Below are 20,912 nucleotides of genomic sequence, written 5' to 3'. Positions count from 1 at the left end.
TAAACCCATTGGCCATGCTTCAGTGCCCAGGGAATTAGAGCTGAACTTGGAACAGCAAGTAAGGAAGAGAAAGAGGAGAGGAAGGCCTTCCAGGTGGCCTGTAGCCTGCTGGGGGTAGGGGCTGGATTTGTGGGAAGTCACAGCTATGATACTTGAGGTAGGAGATCATATTTGATTCGGGAATATGGGGCGAGGGGCAGGTGCAGCGATCTGCCTTGAGAGGCAAGGGCTGTGACCTATAACAAAGACAGCCGCACTGGATAGAAGAGAAGCTTGGCTGGGTGGGGATAAAGGAGGGGGAGTTAGGGCTGCTGGCCTGCGTAGGACTAGTCCGGGGGTGCCTTGGGCTTCCCTCACTCCTGCCCACTTTTATTTCTTTATTCAGTCAGCAAACAATAGTGAGCGAAATAAGATGACTCCTGGTCTGCCCTTCCATATTCCAGGTTAGAGTGTCTTTCAGGAAGGGGTTAGGACACTTTCCTGTGTCTTAATTGGGAGGTGTGTCGTAAGTAACTTGCTACTAATAATTAAAATGCTGAAATTTTGTAAATGATTTCCTTAAAAAATGAGCTGTTACCTTTATGCTAACGTCCTTCTCGTGTACTCGTATCCTGATATGGGGCATAGGGGTAAACGTGTGCCATCCACGCAGGCCGTGGCTGGCTCAGGATCCACCCGTGGTTGTGCGTGACGCAGGAAGGCCGTGCATCCCTCAGGCCGTGGGCGAGAAGCAGATTGAGAGTTGCTGTTTCAGACAGGTGGCTTTGGAACGTTTTTTGCCCTGTCCCAAGTTAAGAAACACGTTTTATGGCATGACTGGTGTGTGTGCATATGTATATGTATGTACTTAGAATATAAAAGAAACAAAAGCTTCATGAAACATTCCATTTCCTACTTGTAGGGATTTCTGGTATCTTCTAGCCTCTTCTATTTTAATCTGTTTGTTTTCATTAAAAATAAAGTTAATCTCGACTCACTAAATTAGAAAACATTGCTCAACCAAACAACTAAATATGAAGGGGAGGCAGAAGGACTGTCACACCCCTCCGAGCCTTCCTTAGCAGCCACAGAGTGTCAGGGTGAAGCCGAGGGCCCCAGAGGGAAAAGGTGTGCGCGCTCTCCCTTTCTCTCCTCTGGGTGCAGGGAGCTTTCAGCCCTGTTGACTCAGGTTCTCTCCTCAGAGCTCCATGAACCTGCCTCCCGACAAGGCCCGGCTCCTGCGCCAGTATGACAATGAGAAGAAGTGGGATCTGATCTGTGACCAGGTATGGGGTTTGGGGCGAGGCCCAGGAGTAGGGGTTGTGTCGTGGGCTGGACGAGGCAGCAGGGCCAAAGGCACTGACCACAGCCCTGGGGTCCCTTGAGAAACCCTGGCCTGGGCTTGGCCTCAGTCCGTGCTCACTTCCTGTCCCAAGACGGCTCTCTTAACAGAGATGGGGCTAGCAGGCCAAGTTCCCCTCTAACGCCTGCAAAGAGCTGTCTTGATTTCTTCCTGATGGGCAGTAGCCTGAAGGAAGTTTATGTTGGTCTGGGCTGTCTGGCTGTCTGCAGAGGGAGTTGGGTAGCTTTCCCAGCAGAGCCTGTTTCTGCCTTTCCCCAGGGTGAGGGCTCTGCCTGGCACGGTAGACCAAAGGACCCTTTCTCTCTCACTCTGCCCCAGCCCTGGCACCTCGGGTTTTTCTCATCATTGACAGGCCTCTAGGAATGAGAAGACCCAGTCCCCTATAGTCTTCTGTTCCCAAATCTCAGAAAATGAGGATTGGAACCTCTCCCTACATGAACAGTATTTCGAGCTGGAAGAGACTAGAGAGATTATTACTTAGCTCAGAACTGAGAACCAGGACCCATGGCCTGGCTCTTTCCCCTGCACACATTTGAATTTCACAGGTCATGAGTTTCTGAACTCCGACAGGCCTGTCTGCACAATTAGGAGAGTCCGCTTTTACTTGCTTACCTCTCAGGAGGCATGGAAGCGCCTGGCACCGCACATAGTCAGTGTGCTTACCCAGCACTTCGTGATGGAGCGGTCACAAATTTATGATTTCTTTTCAAGCCCTGGACAGAATCGTAACAGCTAACATTTATTAAGTACTTATGGGGGACCAAGGACTTTACATATATTTTTTTTTTTTTTAAAGGTTTTATTTATTTATCTGAGAGAGAGAATGGGAGACAGAGAGCATGAGAGGGGGAGGGTCAGAGGGAGAAGCAGACTCCCCGCTGAGCAGGGAGCCCGATGTGGGACTCGATCCCGGGTCTCCAGAATCATGACCTGAGCCGAAGGCAGTCGCTTAACCAACTGAGCCACCCAGGCGCCCCAGGACTTTACATATATTGAAATATCTCATTTAATCCTCACAAAAACCCCCTGAGGAAGGCACTGTTACATTTTATGGATGAAGAACTCCAGACTCAGTACCGTGCCTGACTGGAACCAGGACGAAGCAGCCGACCCCATCTGTGCTAGCTGTTATGTTCCACTGCCTCCCAAATCAGGCTGCTTGACATAAGGTAGAATTATGCTTCAGAGCTCCTAGTCCGGGTCCCTTCCTCTCCAGGGAAGGCCCGTTTCCTCGTGTTCTGCCTTAAGCAGAGCTGGTGAACATGGTGAGCTCCTGCAAGGGGGTTGGAGAACAGTAGCTTGTTGGTACTGAGTTTCTTTAATTGATGATCTCCCAGTCTTTTCCAGGTCACATAATTTTGACTGTTTCTCACACCTTTCTTTTTTCTTTCATTTTGTGTTTAAGCTCTACTTCCTAACATTAGATCATTCTCCCTGAACCCTTTGCAGCACCCCTGCCCTCCAACTCTTCAGATATCTCAGTGGTGAAGGCCCTAACAGGATCAGAATGCTTAAGAGTTTTCCCTTGGGTCTAATGCAGGGGTTGGACCAAAATGGGGAGGGCGTGGTCCCATGATCTTCGTGGAAGGGGATCGAGGGATGACCTCGCCAAAAGCAGGTTTAGCATTTGAGGTTGCCTGGGTTTTCGGGGCCTGGGGTCTGGGCAAGGAACAGAATGTGTGTTTGTAGCCTGAATGTGTTAGTGCTGCGAAGCTGGTCCGATCCCAAGTCTGGGTTCAGGGCTGACGCAGTTGCATTCTACAAGACCTAGCTCCTCTCTCCATGGCCCTCCTAATCCCGGGCCATCAGTTAGCTAGGCAGTGAAGACCACTTCTAAGTTGTATCTTTATTTTGGGTGCCGTTCCCAGCTCTTTAATCCCCACATCTTCACAAGCAACAGGCTCTTAAAATAATTTCCAACATAGAAAAATATTTTAGGCTCAGAGATCACTAATCGGAGAAGGGGAAGATGGCAGTAGATGAGAAGCGTCTGAAAATCAGCCAAGGAAGAGAACCTTTGGTTTGGATGATGTTAAGGGCCAGCTGACAACTTTAGGAGGCTGGGTCCCCTCACAGTGAACACCATGAGGGTTCGACTTCCTCAACGCTGTCCTCAGAACTCTGGGTGTCTGTGCGCACACGCGTGTTTCCCTCACAGGAACGGTTCCAGGTGAAGAATCCTCCCCACACTTACATCCAGAAACTCCAGAGCTTCTTGGACCCCAGCGTAACCCGGAAGGTGAAGTGTGAGGCAGGGAGGCCCCACCTTGTTGCCCGTTATAGTCCTGTGGGGTTTGGGGGGCAACCCCTGTGACTTGGGGTGGGACGTCTGCTTCTGAGCAATGGGAGTTGGGTTTCTGGGTTCGGAGGCCATGGGCCTGGAGTGGCTGGCTCCTAATAGAGGGAAGGCTTGTAGCTGCCCTCTTGTGTCCCCTCCCTTTCCTTTTCTACCCCTTTTGTTTGTACTATAAAGTTGGATCGGGGGCTGCCAATAGTGACAGGAAATTCCCTGTTTACAGAAGTTCAGGAGGAGAGTGCAGGAGTCAACCAAAGTACTGAGGGAGCTGGAGATCTCACTTCGTACCAACCACATTGGGTGAGTCAGAATCGGCCACCAGGATCCGGCGACCTCTGAGGATGGGTGGCTTGTTTATCTCCCTGCTGTGAGGCACAGTCGCCCCTTGAACGGCTTTTGGGTCCCCGGAGCTTCAGACTGTTCTTTTTCTGGCTTCTCTCCCTTTCAGCTCTGCCAGCTGCTGGCAAGCTTGGGGCCCCTCCTGGGGTCTTCAGCCTGTGGCTTTAAGTAGAAGTCTCTCCCATCGCAGCTGAGACTCAAGTCTGCCTGTGGCCTGGGGCTGGGCCAAGGGAGGCCCAGAGCGTGCTGGGGCCGGGGGAGCACATTGCATCAGGGAGCTGAGACCTCGTTCCTGGACTGTTTGGTGCCCACAAGACTATTTTCTTGATTCTAAGACAGTCGTAGTTCCTGAGCAGAAGCAGCTTCCTAGGGCACCAAGAAAGTCGATCTAAGGTGGCGGGGACCAGGAACTGAACGTCTTCTGTATCTGCAGACCCTGGTACTGCCGGCCCATTGACAGGGTCCCTAGGAACGGCGTGAGTCTTGTTTGCTAGTCTCTGAGTAGGGAACCAGAACTTGCTGAACAGGCCGCAGGCTAATGCCTAAGGTACAGGGACAGATGCCAGTGGTCTTGGTTTTATAAAACTGTAACCAGTCAGAGCATATGTAGTGAAAGTGAGAGAGAGTGTACACAAAGGAGAGTGAGGGAAACCTGATGGGGGACTGCAGGCGGGGCTACCATCCTGACCGAGGGGCCGGGCACAAATACTGAGAGCTTGCGTGAGTGAGAAGCCGAGCCGGGGGTGGGGGTGGGGGAGGCTGGGCAGGGGCCATCCCCAGAGTCCTGGGCTTCCTGAGAGCAGGGGTGGAAAGAGCCGAATGACATCATCTGCCTCTCCCCCCCTGCCCGTGGCGACCACCTGCTTGTCCACACCAGGCCAGGCCCGCCTGGGGCTCTTACAGAGGCTACCTGTGTGCCCCCAGCCGCCACAGTAGCAGTCACGGGGGAAATGGCACCGGAGAGAACAGGAAAGGGATAGTTCCTGGCCTCGGCAGCTGTGCTCGGTGGCCAGAATTGGCTTCCACACCTCTTCCGTGAACCAGAGTGAAAGCTGACATGCTAGCAAACGTGAAACCCAGCCTGCAGCTGTATTTGGTGAATCCTCACAGAAGGAGTGGCAGGGCCTCCTCAGCTACCCTGTGTGTTTGTGGGGGGTGGGGGGGGTGAAACAGATGGCGACTCCAAATCCCACCTACCACCCTGCACGCCACCCCGCAGGGCCTTCCACTACTCCCCTCCCTCTCAGGCCCCCCTTTCTTTCTTAGTAGGTCTTGCCGCATGAGGATGGGAGCCTGTTCTTCTCAGAAGAGGGCCACAGAGCCGTGTGTGACACTCCCCTCTGCTCACCCCTTCCACCTGGTGCCTGCCTCTCTGGCCACTGGCCAGGAGCTGGGGCGAGAGCAGCATGGTTCCCAGGCCCGGGGCCTCTTGGCAGTTGGCACACAAGTTAGAGGTCTGGACCTGGCCCTTGGTTCCCAGGGAACAGCTTCGTGTCTGGCATTTTAGGAGCTCCTGTCGTCTGAACTGTGGCTTCTCTGGGCAGTTGTGGGGGAGGACCAGGCTCCTTCCCAGATTTCTAGGCAGGAAGAGTTTGTGAGGCTGTCAGGCCGGGGTGTGGGTGCTCCGGGGTGGTAGGAGCCCAGGGCAAGGTGGGGAGAGGAGGATCCTGCTTCTGTCACAGCCTGATCAGCCCCAGGGCCTGCCGAAGCTCGTTGTGTAGGGGCAGCCCAATGGGAACTCAGGCCCTGGCGCGGGGCAGGCTGGGAAGTGGGATTCCAGAGCCTCACCAGCTCCTCCTCCCTCTGGTTTGTATTGGTTTCTCTGCCTTGCCAAAGTGCCCTTTAACCTCTCCTCAAAGTGTCAAGATCCCGAAAATAGCAGTGTAGACTCAGACAGGAAATGAGAAGGGGGTGGGGAGCTGGAGAGCAGACAGACAGGAAACGGGAGGCCTGTCGGCCCCCAGAGAGGAAGCTAACTTCAGGCAGCTCCGGTGTCAGTCAGCCTCAGCTGAGCCTGGTGCTCCGGCCCAGCCTCTCACTGTGTCCCAGGGTGTGGCCAGCAAACATGGCGCTGGTGTTCCAGCTGCGGGGGAGAGGCGGCCCTGCAGGGCTGTTGGGGGCAGCAGCCTATAAAGACCCCCAGACATCCAAGGGAACAGAGCACTGAGGAGAGTCGGGGTTTTATCCTGAGAGTTTTATGTTGCTCTGTGCCATGGAATGAACCTGTCCTGTAACAGCCCTCCTGGGATCGGCTCTTGAATTTCCTTCCAGGGATATCTCAGGCCAAGCGGCCTGAAGGCAGAAGGGTGGAAATGCCAGGGTCCATTGTCTTTACGGTCTTTGTTGTCCACCTTCCTGCCTCTCTGGCTGAAGGGGCCTAAGTCTTCAGGGAGTTACTCGAGTCCCTGACTGTTCCCCCATCCTTTTCCTATTCTGTCAAACTCACCCTGACCAAACACACAATTCCCACATATCCCTCTTTGCTCACTGTGGCCCAGACTATCTTTCTCTGAACTTGGTGGAAGGGCCCTTTGGTCCAGCATGTCTCTGTTCCAGAGCTCTCTTTGACCTTTCTTGCCTGTCTTTCGACGGAGACTTCAGTCCAGCTGGAGACGTGCTAGCCCTTGTTAGGTACAGCTGTGCACGAGGGCCTGTGGTAAATGCTCTTGATCAACCTCCCCATGTCCCCACAATTTTGCCAATAAACATCAGGCAGGGACAGCACACTCGGTCTTGTGCTAGACACCAAGGACACAGTAAATGATTGAGCCAGGGCCCTGGCCATTTAGGAGAGGCTTCCTGAAAGCTTGTGTGGCTGACGTGGTATTGGAAGGCCTTGGACCTTTCCCCATCCCCATCCCTGGCTCCCCGGCCTAGTGGAGGTCTAGGCCCGTGATGTGACCACGGAATCGGTCTGCCATGGGTTTTGAACCTCAGAATTTTTCCAGCCTGGTGCTAAGTTCTAGAGGATTCAGGAGTGGGTGTTGGGTCAGAGGCCTCTCGCCCTTCTCACCCTCGACCCACTTTTAGCAGACCCCTCCACTATGTTTCCTCTATTGGCAGGTGGGTGCGGGAGTTTCTGAATGATGAAAACAAAGGCCTGGACGTGCTCGTGGATTACCTGTCCTTTGCCCAGTGTTCGGTCATGTGAGTACCTCCCTGGGGCTAGGGTTGGGGACGGCGAGGGAGGACACAGTCCCATTCTGATTTGCTGAGGAAGGGTGAGACTGCAGTGGTGAAGACAGGAATAGGCGTCCCAGGCCAGGAGGGAAGAGCCCAGGCAGTGGTGTGGGAGTGGACAGGCAGCCAAGGAGATGTCTGGGAGCCGTGAAGAAGGCCAGGTGGCTGGAGCAGAAGGAGGGAGATATGGAAAGGGAGCTCAGGATTAGAACCCAAAGGATCCAGACTCCAGGCTGCAAGCAGTCCAAGGAAATGTCCTGGCTTCTGGGAGAGACGCCCAGTGGGATTCATTTGCCTTTGGAGAGTTGAGTCTTTAAGAACCTCCTTTGGGTCTCCAGATGTGAGAGGGTTACTCCAGGTCATTGCTGAAGAGGAGCCCCAGGAGCAGTGAGCATGACCTTTGACCCACACTGAAAATGAAGTATTCAGAGCCCTTTTCAATCCGGTGGGGCGGGTCCCTCAGCACAGGAGTACAGATGAGAAGGCAGCATGAGGTAGTGAAAAGGACCGACAACCACAAAGCTGGTTGTGGGTCTCAGTTATGTCCTTGACTATCCGGGTGACCTCAAGCACATTTGCATCCTCTTACAGAAAAGGGGATCCATGTTCCAGAGTTGTTGTAAGGTTGAGATGATAATGTGTGTAAAGCAACTAGTAGTGTTCGGAACGCAGTAAGTCTATACTGCTCTAGCCGCTTTATTGTTAATTATTGTTACTCAAGGTGGTATAACCTACCGTAATTGCCTGAATATATGGAAAGAGGGATTATACTGATCATTCACGTGATGACCGATGAATGCTTCAGACTTAGAGCCAAGGCTTCAGCCCTTGGCTGACCAATCGTCCCAGTATGCCCGTGACTTTTCCCAACATTAGCACCAAAAGTCCCGAGTCCTGGGGAACTCCCTAGTCCTGGGACTCAGTCCTAACCTCGGCTTTCACTTTTGTTGTGACTGTCCTTACCCCACGGCCGTTCTCCTTGGTCCAGCAGATCTTCAGTCTTAGCTCTTTAGGGGTTCGAACTAACGCCTCTCCTCGGTTTGGCCTGTCACTTTTCCCAGGTCATCCCCCCTTAAAACCAAGAGTGGCCTACTCCCCATTCCCATCCCTGCAGAATTCAGGCCTCGTGATCCTCCTCTCCCTTTAAAAACTACTCTTTTTATAGAAAGAAATGAAAAACATTTGCTGAAGTGATTTTTTAAAAAAAATTCAGAGCTTTTATAGTAAAAAGATGCAGATCATTTTTCCAAATAAGCCTATCTATCCCGTTCGAAAAGCAAACAGATCCCAGCTGCTCGAAACCAAAATACGCTGGATCCTCAGGATTGTAGTGTCCACAGCAGTGCTTTTGACTCTGTTTTCGAAAGAAAGATTCAGGGCAGGGAGAGGGTGTGAAGGGGAGAGAAAGTGTGTTTTGGGAAGGGTTGAAAGGAAGAGGGTGAAGCCAAACAGAGGCTGGGTGAAGGCATTTATCTGTAAACTGCAGGACTGGCGCTAGGGAATACAATTACTGACTGAGGGGGGCCACTGGCAAGGTTCCCTGTCAGGGAGCATCCTCTGATGTTTGCTTGAGAGCCCCATTAAGCAGCTCAGCATAGGGACTCTGCAGCCTACCCCTGCTCCTTTGGAACATTCAGTTGCCTGCAGATATCATTTCCTATTTCAGAAATGCCTCTGACCCTGGGGCTATGAATGTCTGAGCAGAAGGTTCCTCAGGGGAAGAGCCTGTCGGAGATGCTCGTTCAGTCCTTAATGACCTACTTGGGGGAAGAGGACAGGAAAGAAAAGTGGGGCTGGTTTCTCAGAGTGGGTATATCCTGACGTGGGGCTTCATAAAGGACAATGCCCCGTGATCTCAAGCCATCCTCCTTGTCCTGGCCACACTCCCAAATTGCTGGTGGCAATCACAGAAGTAGAAAGTGACAGAGAAACCATCCAACTCCTGTAGGGACGAAGGTCCCCAGTCCACACCCTCGACCTGTGATTTCTTCTCCCGGGGAGCCTCTATTCCAGAAAACCTAGCAGTCTCAAGTAGAACCACGGAAAACCCAGCCATTAAAACCCAGTGCTGGGATGGGACCATGGTACTCTTGAACCTAGTGGAGTCTCCCACTCTAGGTTGGCTGGGACTTCCGTTCCCTTCCATTCAGACCTGCCCTCGTGAGCCCAATCCAGAAGCAGCCGGGCCCCTTCAGGGCACTGAGAGGCCCCTTTGGCCACTGCCGTTTGCCACCCAGCAAGACCTGCGTTGGCCTGTTCCCCAACACCCTTGCACAGAGCGGATTCTCCGTGGGGAGCCATGGCTTCTCTGAGACTTGCTATCTAAGGCTGGGAGTGCAGAAAGCCTCCCTTTGGGCCCATGGAGAGGTCACTGCTGGAGTCGCCTGGCCAGCGGGGCGCCGCAACTCACCCCTTCCAGCATTCCCATCCCCTCAGATCCCCCTCCTGGTTGCTGTCTGTGCCTCCGCTGCCCTTGTCCTGCGTGGGTGGCTCTCCCGACCAGGGCTGGGTCTCTGCCGCCCAATTCCGCTTTCTCTTCTTGCCGTCCTTGCTTCTGATTGCCCTCGAGGTCTACGGGGCGGGGGTGGGCCGGCCAGGGGGCTTAGCACTGAATTTCTCCTGTGTGTGCGCTTGTGTGTCCTTTCCTGCTCCAGGTTTGACTTTGAGGGTCTGGAGAGTAGTGACGATGGTGCATTTGACAAGCTCCGGTCCTGGAGCAGGTCCATCGAGGACCTGCAGCCACCCAGCGCCCTGTCAGCCCCCTTCACCAACAGCCTCGCTCGCTCTGCGCGCCAGTCTGTGCTCCGGTATGTGTGCTCTTTGCTCTGCCCACCTGCCTCCCACCCTAGCCCCCCAGTCCAGGTCTTGGGTGCCAGGGGGTGAGTGCTCATTGCTCCTCCCCCCACTCTTGCTTCCAGGCTCAGCTCTCTTGCCCTCTGCCTGCCAGTCTGTCTCTGGTCTGTCCTCTCTGTCTCCTTGACTCTGCCCAGCAATCTGTCCTGGGTAAGTACATTGCCCTCGGCTGAGCCCACCCCATCTGGGGTTCCAGTTCTCCCCTCTCCACACTCCCCTCTAGGGCCTCCCCCTCCCCATTCCTCTTTTTCATTCTGCCACTCCTGCCGGCCTCTTGGGTGGGGCCGGCCCTCATCCAGCTCCCTCGTCTTCCAGGGTGTTGAGCTCCTGCCCTCAAGTCTGTTTCCCTCTGGCTCTGCATTCTGCCCCATCAGCTGCTCCGAGACCAGCTCCCCCCCAACCTGCCCGCAGCTCGCCTTCCCTTCCCTTCCCTTCTTCCTTTTCTCTCCAAGCCTGCCTTGTGTTCTTTTTTTTTTTTTTTTTTTTTTTTTGCAGTATTTTAGGAGCCGTCCTGCCCGGAGGCAGGTGGATAGACCAGATGACTTTTCAGAGCTCCCCCTCCTACCCAGGGAGGCTCTCCTTTGGGCCCTGTGGCCCTTTCTGTGGTCTGTGTTCCTCTTGTGGCCATGCTTTTCTCCTGGCCTCCTTTTGTCCCTCTGACCCTGCTCCTCATTCTAGTCATTCATGCATGAGCGGACACCATTTGTGCTTCCTCTTTCTTTCATGAAACATCACTGGGGGCCAAGCCAGATGTAGCCCCTGGCCCTGGTATTGCCTTTGGGGTCTGCTCTGCCCTTTCTGGGATGTAGAAGTGGGATGGGAGCCAAGATGCTCCGGCCCCAGGGAATTTGTGGAAGATGCAGCGACTGGAAGGAGGAGGAGGACAGGCTCAGATGAACGTCTCCCTGGACCCATCTTGAGGACTAGAAAGGCCTGCACGCCTGCCGTTGTATTTCGGAGGGCCCCTGGGCTCAGGATGGTTTGGGCCCTGATTATAAAGCTGGGATCCCGGGTAGTTACTCACAAAGGCCTGTGGCAGAGAGGTGAAAACTGCTGAGCACCCTGCCCCCACCTCCCCCACCACTCTCGAGGCTGTCGGTTCAAGGTCCCCTGTCCCCCTGTCCTGCTGCGGAGGTGCGACCTGCTGTCCGGGTGATGGGGACTGCTCCTAGACCCTTCACCAGCAGCCCCCTCTCCCCCAGGTACAGCACTCTCCCTGGGCGCAGGGCCCTGAAGAACTCCCGCCTGGTGAGCCAGAAGGATGATGTCCACGTCTGTATCCTTTGCCTCAGAGCCATCATGAACTATCAGGTAAGGGGGCAGCACTGGCCACGGATGCTCTGCCTGTCCTGCCTCATCTGCCAAACTAGAAGAGCTGGGAGGGCACCAGCTTGTAAAAGGCGAGTTTGCTGGCAGGCCGATAGTCAAGGAGATCCAGCAGGGAGCTGCCCTCCCACCATCAAGGTCTTCCTTCCTTGTTACAGTACGGCTTCAACCTGGTCATGTCCCACCCCCACGCCGTCAATGAGATTGCACTCAGTCTCAACAACAAGAATCCAAGGTGAGTTCCTTCCCGCCCCTCTCCTCCCCACTGTGCCCAGGGCTCTGGAGATCTGGGCTCCACTTGACCCTGACAACAAGTCCCGCCTGCCTGGCCTCAGGGACCGGTGGCCTAGGTCAGCGCCTTGGTTCTGCTCCTTCTGCTGGAGGAGGAGGAGTGTCCCTGGCTTCCCTCTGGTCTGCCCAGCTCAGTGAGGGGGCAAGCCTTCCTACCCCTGCTTTCTTTCCAAAACCCACTCCCCTCACTTGTGAGGCTGTCTCCACTCTGAAAGGACTCGCCTGGTTGTGGAGGGGAACTGTGTGGTGGCCAGGGTGGGGAGCTAAGGGGTTAATCTTTTTTCTTCACCCCTTAGGACCAAAGCCCTTGTCTTGGAGCTCTTGGCAGCTGTGTGTTTGGTGCGGGGAGGTCATGAAATCATTCTTGCTGCCTTTGACAATTTCAAAGAGGTCAGTCTACTATGTGTGTGTGTGTGTGTGTGTGTGTGTGTGTGTGTGTGTGTGTGTGTTTGGTGAGGAGGTGGGGAGCCAGGTAGGTAAGCACCCTTTCCTGTGATCTCACACATCCCAGTGATGATTTTAACATCCTGTGCTTAACTAAGAAGCCTGCCCCCTCTACTTTTTTTTTTTCTTAACACCAAAACCAGAACTTCCGCCTTACCAGATCTTATGGCAAGACAGATCCTGAACAGCCAGCTAAAGAGGCCCTCACTTTTTTTTTTTTTTAAAGATTTTATTTATTTATTTGACGGAGAGAGACACAGCGAGAGAGGGAACACAAGCAGGGGGAGTGGGAGAGGGAGAAGCAGGTTTCCCGCTGAGCAGGGAGCCTGATGCGGGGCTCAATCCCAGGGCCCTGGGATCATGACCTGAGCCGAAGGCAGACGCTTAACGACTGAGCCACCCAGGCGCCCCAAGAGACCCTCACTTGAGGGCTGCAGTCCGATGGCTCTAACCTGGCCATGCATCAGAATCTGAGGATCTTGTTAAACTTACTCCTGGGGGGCTGAGTACCTGTGCTTTAATAGGCCCCCCAGGTGGCTCTGAGGCAGAGAACCCACTGGTAGAACCCAAGGCAGATGTGTTTGCGGTGGGAGGAGAAGGCAAGCAAGGATCCTCCTGGGTTGTTGGCTGTTATTGGTGAGGGGAGGAAGCTCCTACTTGGAATTTCCCCAGCCTCTGGGCCTGGCTCTGAAACTTTCATCTGCTTGAACATAGGATTCCTCGACATCCAGTCGCAGCTGCTAGGCCCACCCCTTCCTCCTCTTTGGACCTCTTCCCTAGTGTCCATTGTTCAAGCCAGGAAATGGCTCTTCCTCCTTGAAGGCAGAGGCTCAATGGAGTCTCTAGACCCCTCTCAGCACAGGGGCTTTCCTGCACCCTGGCCTCTCTCCTGTGTCCCCACTAGGACCTCAGCCATGGCCTCCAACCTTCCTCCTTCCTCCTTCCTTCCTTCAATAACTGAGCAACTGTGTTTCTCCTTGGCCTACCCCCAGAGGCACCTAAAGCCCAGACTAATGGCCTAGGCTTTACTGGGAGACCAGTAACCCAAGGTAATGGCAGGTCCCAGGCTTTCTTCTACTTGGAGAGCTTGTTAAACTAACAGGGTTTCTGCTATATGTCGCAAATGGTTCCTTGCATAGAAAGAGTCATGCTTAAGCTTAGTCTGAACCAGTCCCTTTGTCTTGATGTTCCTGGGAGCGGGGCTCAAGGGCTTAGGTTCTGCATGGGATAGAGTTTCTCACTGAGAAAGTTTGCTTGTTCAGGTATGCAAGGAACTACACCGCTTTGAGAAGCTGATGGAGTATTTCCGGAATGAGGACAGCAACATCGACTTCATGGTGAGGAACTGGGCATGCCCAGCGGGGTCCCATGCTCCTCGAGAATAGGCCCAGGCCAACAGCATATCTTGATATTCTGTCCAGAATCTGGAATGATTCTCTCTACTCAGTAAGTGCTTCTTGTGCACTCACCTACCCCAGAGAGGTAGAAACTTCAGGACAATGACAATTTTGTGTCTTGGGTCCACCTCCTTTCCCCCTTTTTGTGGCCTTACTGCCCCTGATTGGGATCCTTTCAAGCTGCTTCGCTTTGCCCAAGCTTTTACTCTAGCTTCTCTTCCCTTCAGCCTTCGGTCTTTAGTTACGTAGTGTGGTCTCAAGAAATACCTGCTGATGTGCAAAGGCAAAATCCGTTGTATCTTCATTTCCGTCTATTTCTCATGTAATTTACTTGTCTCCATACACTGAATCTTAAGTTTGATTTTTTTTTTTAAAGATTTTATTTATTTATTTGACGGAGAGAGACACAGCGAGAGAGGGAACACAAGCAGGGGGAGTGGGAGAGGGAGAAGCAGGCTTCCCACCGAACAGGGAGCCTGATGTGGGACTCGATCCCAGGACCCTGGGATCATGACCTGAGCCGAAGGCAGACGCTTAACGACTGAGCCACCCAGGCGCCCCTTAAGTTTGATATTTTTTAAGTTAAAATACTTTTATTGTTCTCAGAAAGACTCACTTTTTTTATTTACTCCTTTGATTACCCCCACAATGATACCGGTTCTAACACCCTGGCTCTGCGGTCTCTCCTGGCCCTCCCTGCCTCTGACCCTCTGAGCGGTTTCTCCCCAGGTGGCCTGCATGCAGTTTATCAACATTGTGGTGCACTCAGTAGAGGACATGAACTTCCGGGTCCACCTGCAGTATGAGTTCACCAAGCTGGGGCTGGAGGAGTTCTTGCAGGTGAGCTGGCTCGAGTCTTCGCAGGTGAGGAGCTTAGGGGCAGAGGACCAGCTTAGTCATATCACGAAGGGTTCTTCTTGTACAAGAGCCTAGTCGTGGATGCTCTTGGAACCCTTCCTGTCTTCTGCGGCCGGGGTCTTAGGCCCTCCTGCAGGGGGCGCTCTCTAAATCGGCAGCTCCACTGGATGAGACTGCATGGCTGCAGAAGGAAGTCCCTGGGTCTTATGCTCTAGGAAGTGGTCATGGAGATGATGAGGACCACATCTCTCTCAGGAGGCTCCCCAACTACTACCGTGTCTGCTCTTCCCAGAAGTCAAGGCACACAGAGAGCGAGAAGCTGCAGGTGCAGATCCAGGCATACCTGGACAATGTGTTTGATGTGGGAGGCTTGTTGGAGGACGCGGAGACCAAGAATGTGGCCCTGGAGAAGGTGGAGGAGCTGGAGGAGCACGTGTCCCACGTAGGTAGTCCTTTTTTGCTGCCAGAACTACCGCTGGGGGTGGGGAGAGGACGGGGCCATCTCAGTTCCAGATTGAGGCCAGGGAAGCTGCAGAACCCGGCACGCTCTGGCCGAGGCCCTGGGTCATCCACAGATTAGGACACACACTGACCTCCAGGACTGGGCGTGAGGTGGCCTCAGGCTTGAGAGAGTCAGGTGTGGTCTGTTTCACAGGGTCTCAGACCCGGGCCCACGGGAGTGATGCAGGGGAGCCATGGGGCTCCACGGCCTTTGGAGGCCTGGGTGCGGGGGTTGGGTCCAGGTCCTGGTGGAGGTTCAGGCTGTGCAAAGTGCCCAGGCTTTAGGGCCAGCGCCAGGCCTGCTCTTCCTATCCTGCAGCTCACGGAGAAGCTTCTGGACCTAGAGAATGAGAACATGATGCGTGTGGCAGAGCTAGAGAAGCAGCTGCTGCAGCGGGAGAAGGAACTAGAGAGCGTCAAGGTACCAAGTAATCTGGGGAAGGGAGGCCCTGACTGGTGCTGGGCGTCAGGGCCTGGGGAGCTGGCCTTCCCTTTCTTTCTTTTCTTTCTTTCTTTCTTTCTTTCTTTTCTTTCTTTCTTTCTTTCTTTCTTTTTCTTTCTTTCCTTTCTTTCTTTTCTTTCTTCTTTCTTTCTTTCTTTCTTTCTTTCTTTCCTTTCTTCTTTCTTTCTTTCTTTTCTTTCTTTCTTTCTTTCTTTCTATCTCTTATCAATTTATTTTTTATCTCTTTGCTTTTTCATACAGTCAGCTCCATCCTATTATAAGAAATGCATCTGAAAATCATAGTTTTTTTTATTTGGCTTTTATTTCTTGAGTCACGTCAAGTCTTTGAAAATCCAGATCTTGGTTCACACTTGAGGGACTCAGAGGAGGGTGGGCTGATGACTTCACCCCGTCTTTTAGTTGGGGGAGGGAAACTGAATCGAGTGGGCCGGACACACACAGAGGAGGGTAGGAGCAGGTGGGGCGCCCGCAGGCACCTCCAGTGTCCAGGCCCCCTCCTACCGGCCCCTCCTATTGCTTTTCCCTCCCCTGCGTAATGGCCAGGCTGAGTAGCTCAGGGACTATCCACCAGGTATCCTAAGTCAGGAGACCAGGGGCTTGATATACATCTGTCAGGCCCCTGCTGAGGGTCTGAAGTGCTGTTCTAGGGAGCGTGGAGGATACAGAGATGGCTAGGGCAGGGTCTTGTCCACAGGGGGCTGCCAACAGAGTGATTATATGAGGCCAAACACAGTGGGAGCAGTCGAGGCCCGGAGGGCTGAGGGCAGGCTGGAGGCAGGCCCGGGAGCTGTGCCCAGGAGCAGCCTCCGGCCTGGGCCTTGAGGAACCAGTGAGTCTAAGTCTGGGTCCGAGAGGAAGCACACTGGAGGGTGCCGTTCTGTGCAGTCCAGCCTCCCTGGCCCCCACCTGCGTTCCTGCTGCTCTCTGCCCCTGCGCACCCTCCCAGAGACCCTAGCTAAGAAGCCTGGGGCAGGAAGTGTCACTCTCAGGGCCAACAAGGGCTGTGCCTTCCACTTACCCTTTGCCTACTGGCACTGTCTCCCCGATAGGAGACTTATGAGAACACGAGCCACCAGGTGCACACCCTGCGGCGGCTCATTAAGGAGAAGGAGGAGGCCTTCCAGCGCCGATGCCACTTGGAGCCTGGGGCGCGGGGCCCGGAGTCCGTGGGCAGCGAGGCCCTGGCCCGGATAGGCCCCGCAGAGCTGAGTGAGACCATGCTGCCCTCCGATCTGGACCTCCTGGCTCCAGCCCCGCCGCCCGAGGAGGCCCTGCCTCTGCCCCCGCCGCCAGCTCCTCCCCTGCCCCCGCCCCCACCCCCGTTACCAGGTGAGGAGGACCATGGGAGCCCCATCTCAGGGCCACACCAAAACCCCAGGCAGCAGTGCCTCCCTTAGGGAGAAGGCAGGGATGTGGGTGGAAGGATAAGTCGGGTGGGAAAGGCTTCAGGGAGGGCGAGAATCTGAGGGAGGCTCAGGTTACTGGGGAAGGGGCTATCTCAGGGCAGACAGGGGTCTGTTCTAAGGATCAGGTGCCGCTCCTGATTCCTCTGAGGATGGCCACGGAGAGGGCTTAGACCAGAGCAGGAGACAGTGGGCCAGAGGCCGACGAGACCTGCCCCACCAGAGCTAGGACCCCTGGGAACCAGAGGGGCAGGGAGTTCACACATCCTCTTTCCCCAAGAGACTTTGTGGACAGGTGGGGTGGCATCGGGGAAGGGCTCTCTGGAGAGTCTTTGGGCCCTGGGTCACCGTGGCATTTCTTTTCCCCCAGACAAGTGTCCCCCAGCCCCACCTCTCCCTGGCGCTGCTCCCTCTGTGGTGTTGACAGTAGGCCTGTCAGGTGAGTCCCCCCAGGGCTCTGGGCAGGGCTAGTGGGATGTAGGGAGAGTGTCCTTAGCCCCAGCGCCTCACCGATCTTCCTTCCAAATTTAGCCATTCGCATCAAGAAACCTATCAAGACCAAGTTCCGGCTGCCTGTCTTCAACTGGACAGCACTGAAACCCAACCAGATCAGTGGCACTGTCTTCAGTGAACTTGACGATGAGAAGATCTTGGAGGTAGCAGGAGCCCTTAGGGGTGGGGTAGAGGGCTGGGGACGAGACCGTGCTTTTAGCCAGATCTCCTGGCCTTGGAAACACCCTCAGACCCAGGCATCCACGTGCCAGAGCTGAACAGATGCTGGGCGTGCTGCCAGGGGTCTTCTAGTAGGGTAGGCCACCGTGTTTTCCCTTCTCGCCAACCCCTGCCAGGACCTAGACCTGGACAAATTTGAAGAACTGTTCAAGACGAAAGCCCAGGGCCCTGCCCTTGACCTCATCTGCTCTAAGAACAAGACAGCACAAAAGGCCGCCAGCAAGGTGACCCTGTTGGAAGCCAATCGTGCCAAGAATCTAGCCATCACCCTACGCAAGGCTGGCCGCTCTGCCGAGGAGATCTGCAGGGCCATCCACACGTGAGGCTCCCGCTGACCTTGCCCTGGTCCCAGTCAGTTGGCAACCCAGTTCATCTAGGATCCTGGCCTTCCTGGATTCCAGGGCATCAACAGAGCCATCTCACACCCCTCAGTCATCCCCTGGTTTGGCCAGAACTTAATGCATCTGTGCTGTGTGCCAGGGACTGTGGGGGGTGCGGGGGATTCAGCCCAAACCTTCACTCACGTTGCTGCCAGTCTCGGGGGAACAGTCCAGTAGCACTGGGTGATAACCACCAAGGTGGTGGAGGTATAGGCAGCTTTGGGGGAACAGAGCAGGCCAGGTAGCTGAGCTTGGGGATCAGGGAATGCTGCCAGGAGGAGGTGAGGTCTCACCTGCAACCTGACCTGAGGAAGTGTATGAAGTCCATTTCAGGGCCTGGAGGGAGAAGCATGATGCCCTAGGTACTGAAAATCAACTGAGACTTCAGTGTAGGAGGAGAGTAGAAGAGACAGGGTAAACACAGGTGGGCAGAAGTCCTGCAGGCTGAGCCTCATAAACCACGTTCAGGTATTAAGATTTCTCCCTGGGGGTAGAGGGAAGACACTGAAGGGTTTTAAAACAGGCCGTGGAATGTTCCCCTAGGATTGTTGCTCACGCTGTGACGGATGAGGCGATGGGCCCTCTGCCTCTGGCTGCGTCCTGCTCACAGACCCCACCCTCAGGCCTTCCAGGAGCTGGAGAATAAAGGGGGGATGGATCACGGGCACATGCAAGACCTGAGCTGGCTCCTTCCTCCTCCGCAGGTTTGACCTCCAGACGCTGCCCGTGGACTTCGTGGAGTGCCTGATGCGCTTCCTGCCCACGGAGGCCGAGGTGAAGCTGCTGCGGCAGTACGAGCGGGAGCGGCAGCCCCTGGACGAGCTGGCGGCCGAGGACCGCTTCATGCTGCTCTTCAGCAAGGTGGAGCGGCTGACCCAGCGCATGGCCGGCATGGCCTTCCTGGGCAACTTCCAGGACAACCTGCAGATGCTCACGCCGGTACAGCCCCCGCCCGCCCCCCACCTGCTGCTCCCCTCCCCTGCCGGCCCCGTCGGGCCAACTTCTCCCATCCCGGCCTGGGCTGACGCAGCTCTTCGTCTTGCCTTCCAGCAACTCAACGCCATCATTGCAGCGTCTGCCTCTGTCAAGTCCTCACAGAAGCTGAAGCAGATGTTGGAGGTGGGGAGAGGTTGCGGAGGCCCGCGCCCGTGGGCCCGGGCCCGGGTGGAGGAAAGAGCCCGCGGGGCCTGGCCTGACCTCCTCCCGTGCATCTTTTGGACAGATCATACTTGCACTGGGGAACTATATGAACAGCAGCAAGCGAGGAGCTGTGTACGGCTTCAAGCTCCAGAGCCTGGATCTGGTAAGACGGTGGGGGCGACCCGGGGCCGGGAAGCCTGAGGAGCCATGGCGTTCGGCCCTCTCTCACCACCCCGTGCCCCCCCCTCCAGCTGCTGGACACCAAGTCCACTGACAGGAAGATGACCCTGCTGCATTTCATCGCCTTGACGGTGAAGGAGAAATACCCAGACCTGGCCAACTTCTGGCATGAGCTCCACTTCGTGGAGAAGGCCGCGGCAGGTGAGGGAGCCTGGCCTGGCGAGCCTGCCCTCGTGTGTAGCCCGGGACAATCCCAGGAAGCTTGGAAGAGGGAACACTTGGGTCCCTTGGTTTCTGGCTTTTGTTATCTCCTTTCTGGCCACTTCAAAGCTTTCCGCTGGGGCCATGGGTAGGGGCTCCCTCAGGGGGAGCCTTCCTGCAGGCGCCCGCCTGGCCCAGCCCTTCCCGCCGGGGTGCCGTGGGAGCAGGCAGTGAGCACCAGTGGCTCTTCACTTCCAACGCCCTGGGCGGCCCTGTGATGCCTGTGAAGGGCCTAGAAAAACCGTGAAGCCCCCACAGACATAAGGCAGCTGACATTTCTGCCCCAGGCCTGAGGCGGCTCCATTTTGGAGCCCAGCAGTCTCTCTGGTTTGCCTTCCTGTGCCGCCTTGCACTTTGGGGTCATGAGCTCACAGCCCCCATTCCTTTTCCTTACCTCTGCGAGGGCCCCGTTGGCTGCGTGTGTCCTTCTCTGTGTCCACCGACGGCTCAGGAAGCAGGGGCACGAGAACCTGAGGGAGCCCCTGCTGATGGGGAGGGCCAAGTTCTATGTGGCCCCGGGCCGGGAGGGGGGCATGTCGCCCACTGAGCAGGCCTCAGCCCAGGCTCTGGTGACCACAGTGTCCCTGGAGAACGTGCTGCTAGACGTGAAGGAGCTGGGCCGGGGCATGGAGCTGATTCGGCGGGAATGCAGCATACACGACAACAGCGTCCTTCGGAACTTCCTCAGCACCAGCGAAGGCGGGCTGGACAAGCTGCAGCGCGACGCCAGGACGGCTGAGGTGGCCAAGGGGGCCGGCAGTCGGGGCCGGCCAGGGCCAAGGCGCTGTGTCCCTCTACATGGGCTTTGTTCTGGTTCTTGGGCCAGAGGACTTTAAGATTTATTTATGTGAGAGAGAGAGAGAGAGAGAGCAAGCACATGCAGGGAGGAGGGGCAGAGGGAGAGGGGGAGAGAGAGACTGAAGTAGACCCTGAGATCACGACCCTGACATCATGATCAGAGCTTAACTGACTGTGCCACCCAGGCACCCCTGGACCGAAGAACCTTTACCGCCTGGTTGGCTGGCTGTATGTGGGGGAGAGGGGGCTTTGGGCGTGGCCAGCAGCCGCCCCTGGGGACATACCCTAAGGAGCGTTGGGAGCCCCGGGTTCTTTTGCATCCCACAGGGGCTGCGGGCTGCTGGGTTTCCTCCTTTGGCCCCAAGCCCTGCTGGAGAGCCAGGCTTGTGCTTCTCTGCCAGACCGAGCCCTTCTGTCCACCCCTTCCCCAGGAGGCCTATAATGCAGTCGTGCGCTACTTCGGCGAGAGTCCCAAGACCACACCCCCGTCTGTATTCTTCCCAGTATTTGTCCGATTCATTCGTTCTTACAAGGTGAGCGGAAGAGAGGCTTTTGAAAAAGGAGTCTGGCTGAGAGAAAACTGGTAGGGAGAGGGAGGGCTGGGCTCCAAGTCTGGGCCTTTTCTGTCTCCTCCTCGGAGGCCTGGGAGGGAGCAATGGAAGCTGGCCACAGGCCTCTCAGCTGTGAACTGGTGGGCAGGGTGGGGGCCCAGGCCCTTCCTGTCATTG

The 20,912-nt window shown here is 55.4% G+C and overlaps 1 protein-coding gene across 5 annotated transcripts in view; it reads left to right on the top strand.

The window, feature by feature from the left end:
• Window positions 1–20,912, top strand: part of FMNL3 (formin like 3) — a 51,726-nt gene that overhangs the window by 28,282 nt on the left and 2,532 nt on the right. For 2 of the 5 annotated variants that reach the window (XM_036121089.2, XM_036121086.2), the window contains exons 2-23: window positions 1,182–1,265; window positions 3,501–3,581; window positions 3,862–3,938; window positions 7,041–7,124; window positions 9,812–9,964; window positions 11,213–11,321; window positions 11,495–11,571; window positions 11,924–12,017; window positions 13,334–13,408; window positions 14,198–14,308; window positions 14,619–14,768; window positions 15,147–15,248; window positions 16,340–16,619; window positions 17,064–17,132; window positions 17,225–17,349; window positions 17,542–17,744; window positions 18,510–18,744; window positions 18,856–18,924; window positions 19,028–19,108; window positions 19,197–19,326; window positions 19,966–20,126; window positions 20,616–20,717. In XM_036121089.2, coding sequence (XP_035976982.1) covers window positions 1,182–1,265; window positions 3,501–3,581; window positions 3,862–3,938; window positions 7,041–7,124; window positions 9,812–9,964; window positions 11,213–11,321; window positions 11,495–11,571; window positions 11,924–12,017; window positions 13,334–13,408; window positions 14,198–14,308; window positions 14,619–14,768; window positions 15,147–15,248; window positions 16,340–16,619; window positions 17,064–17,132; window positions 17,225–17,349; window positions 17,542–17,744; window positions 18,510–18,744; window positions 18,856–18,924; window positions 19,028–19,108; window positions 19,197–19,326; window positions 19,966–20,126; window positions 20,616–20,717 — 2,652 coding nt within the window. The remainder of the gene's footprint in view (window positions 1–1,181; window positions 1,266–3,500; window positions 3,582–3,861; window positions 3,939–7,040; window positions 7,125–9,811; window positions 9,965–11,212; window positions 11,322–11,494; window positions 11,572–11,923; window positions 12,018–13,333; window positions 13,409–14,197; window positions 14,309–14,618; window positions 14,769–15,146; window positions 15,249–16,339; window positions 16,620–17,063; window positions 17,133–17,224; window positions 17,350–17,541; window positions 17,745–18,509; window positions 18,745–18,855; window positions 18,925–19,027; window positions 19,109–19,196; window positions 19,327–19,965; window positions 20,127–20,615; window positions 20,718–20,912) is intronic. The other 3 variants (XM_036121091.2, XM_036121090.2, XM_036121088.2) reach the window with 2 other exon arrangements.

Source organism: Halichoerus grypus, chromosome 6 (assembly GCF_964656455.1).
Source record: "Halichoerus grypus chromosome 6, mHalGry1.hap1.1, whole genome shotgun sequence".
Classification (NCBI taxonomy): Eukaryota; Metazoa; Chordata; class Mammalia; order Carnivora; family Phocidae; genus Halichoerus; species Halichoerus grypus.
Note: the sequence above shows the minus strand (reverse complement) of the source record. Positions and strands in the feature narration are given on the sequence as shown.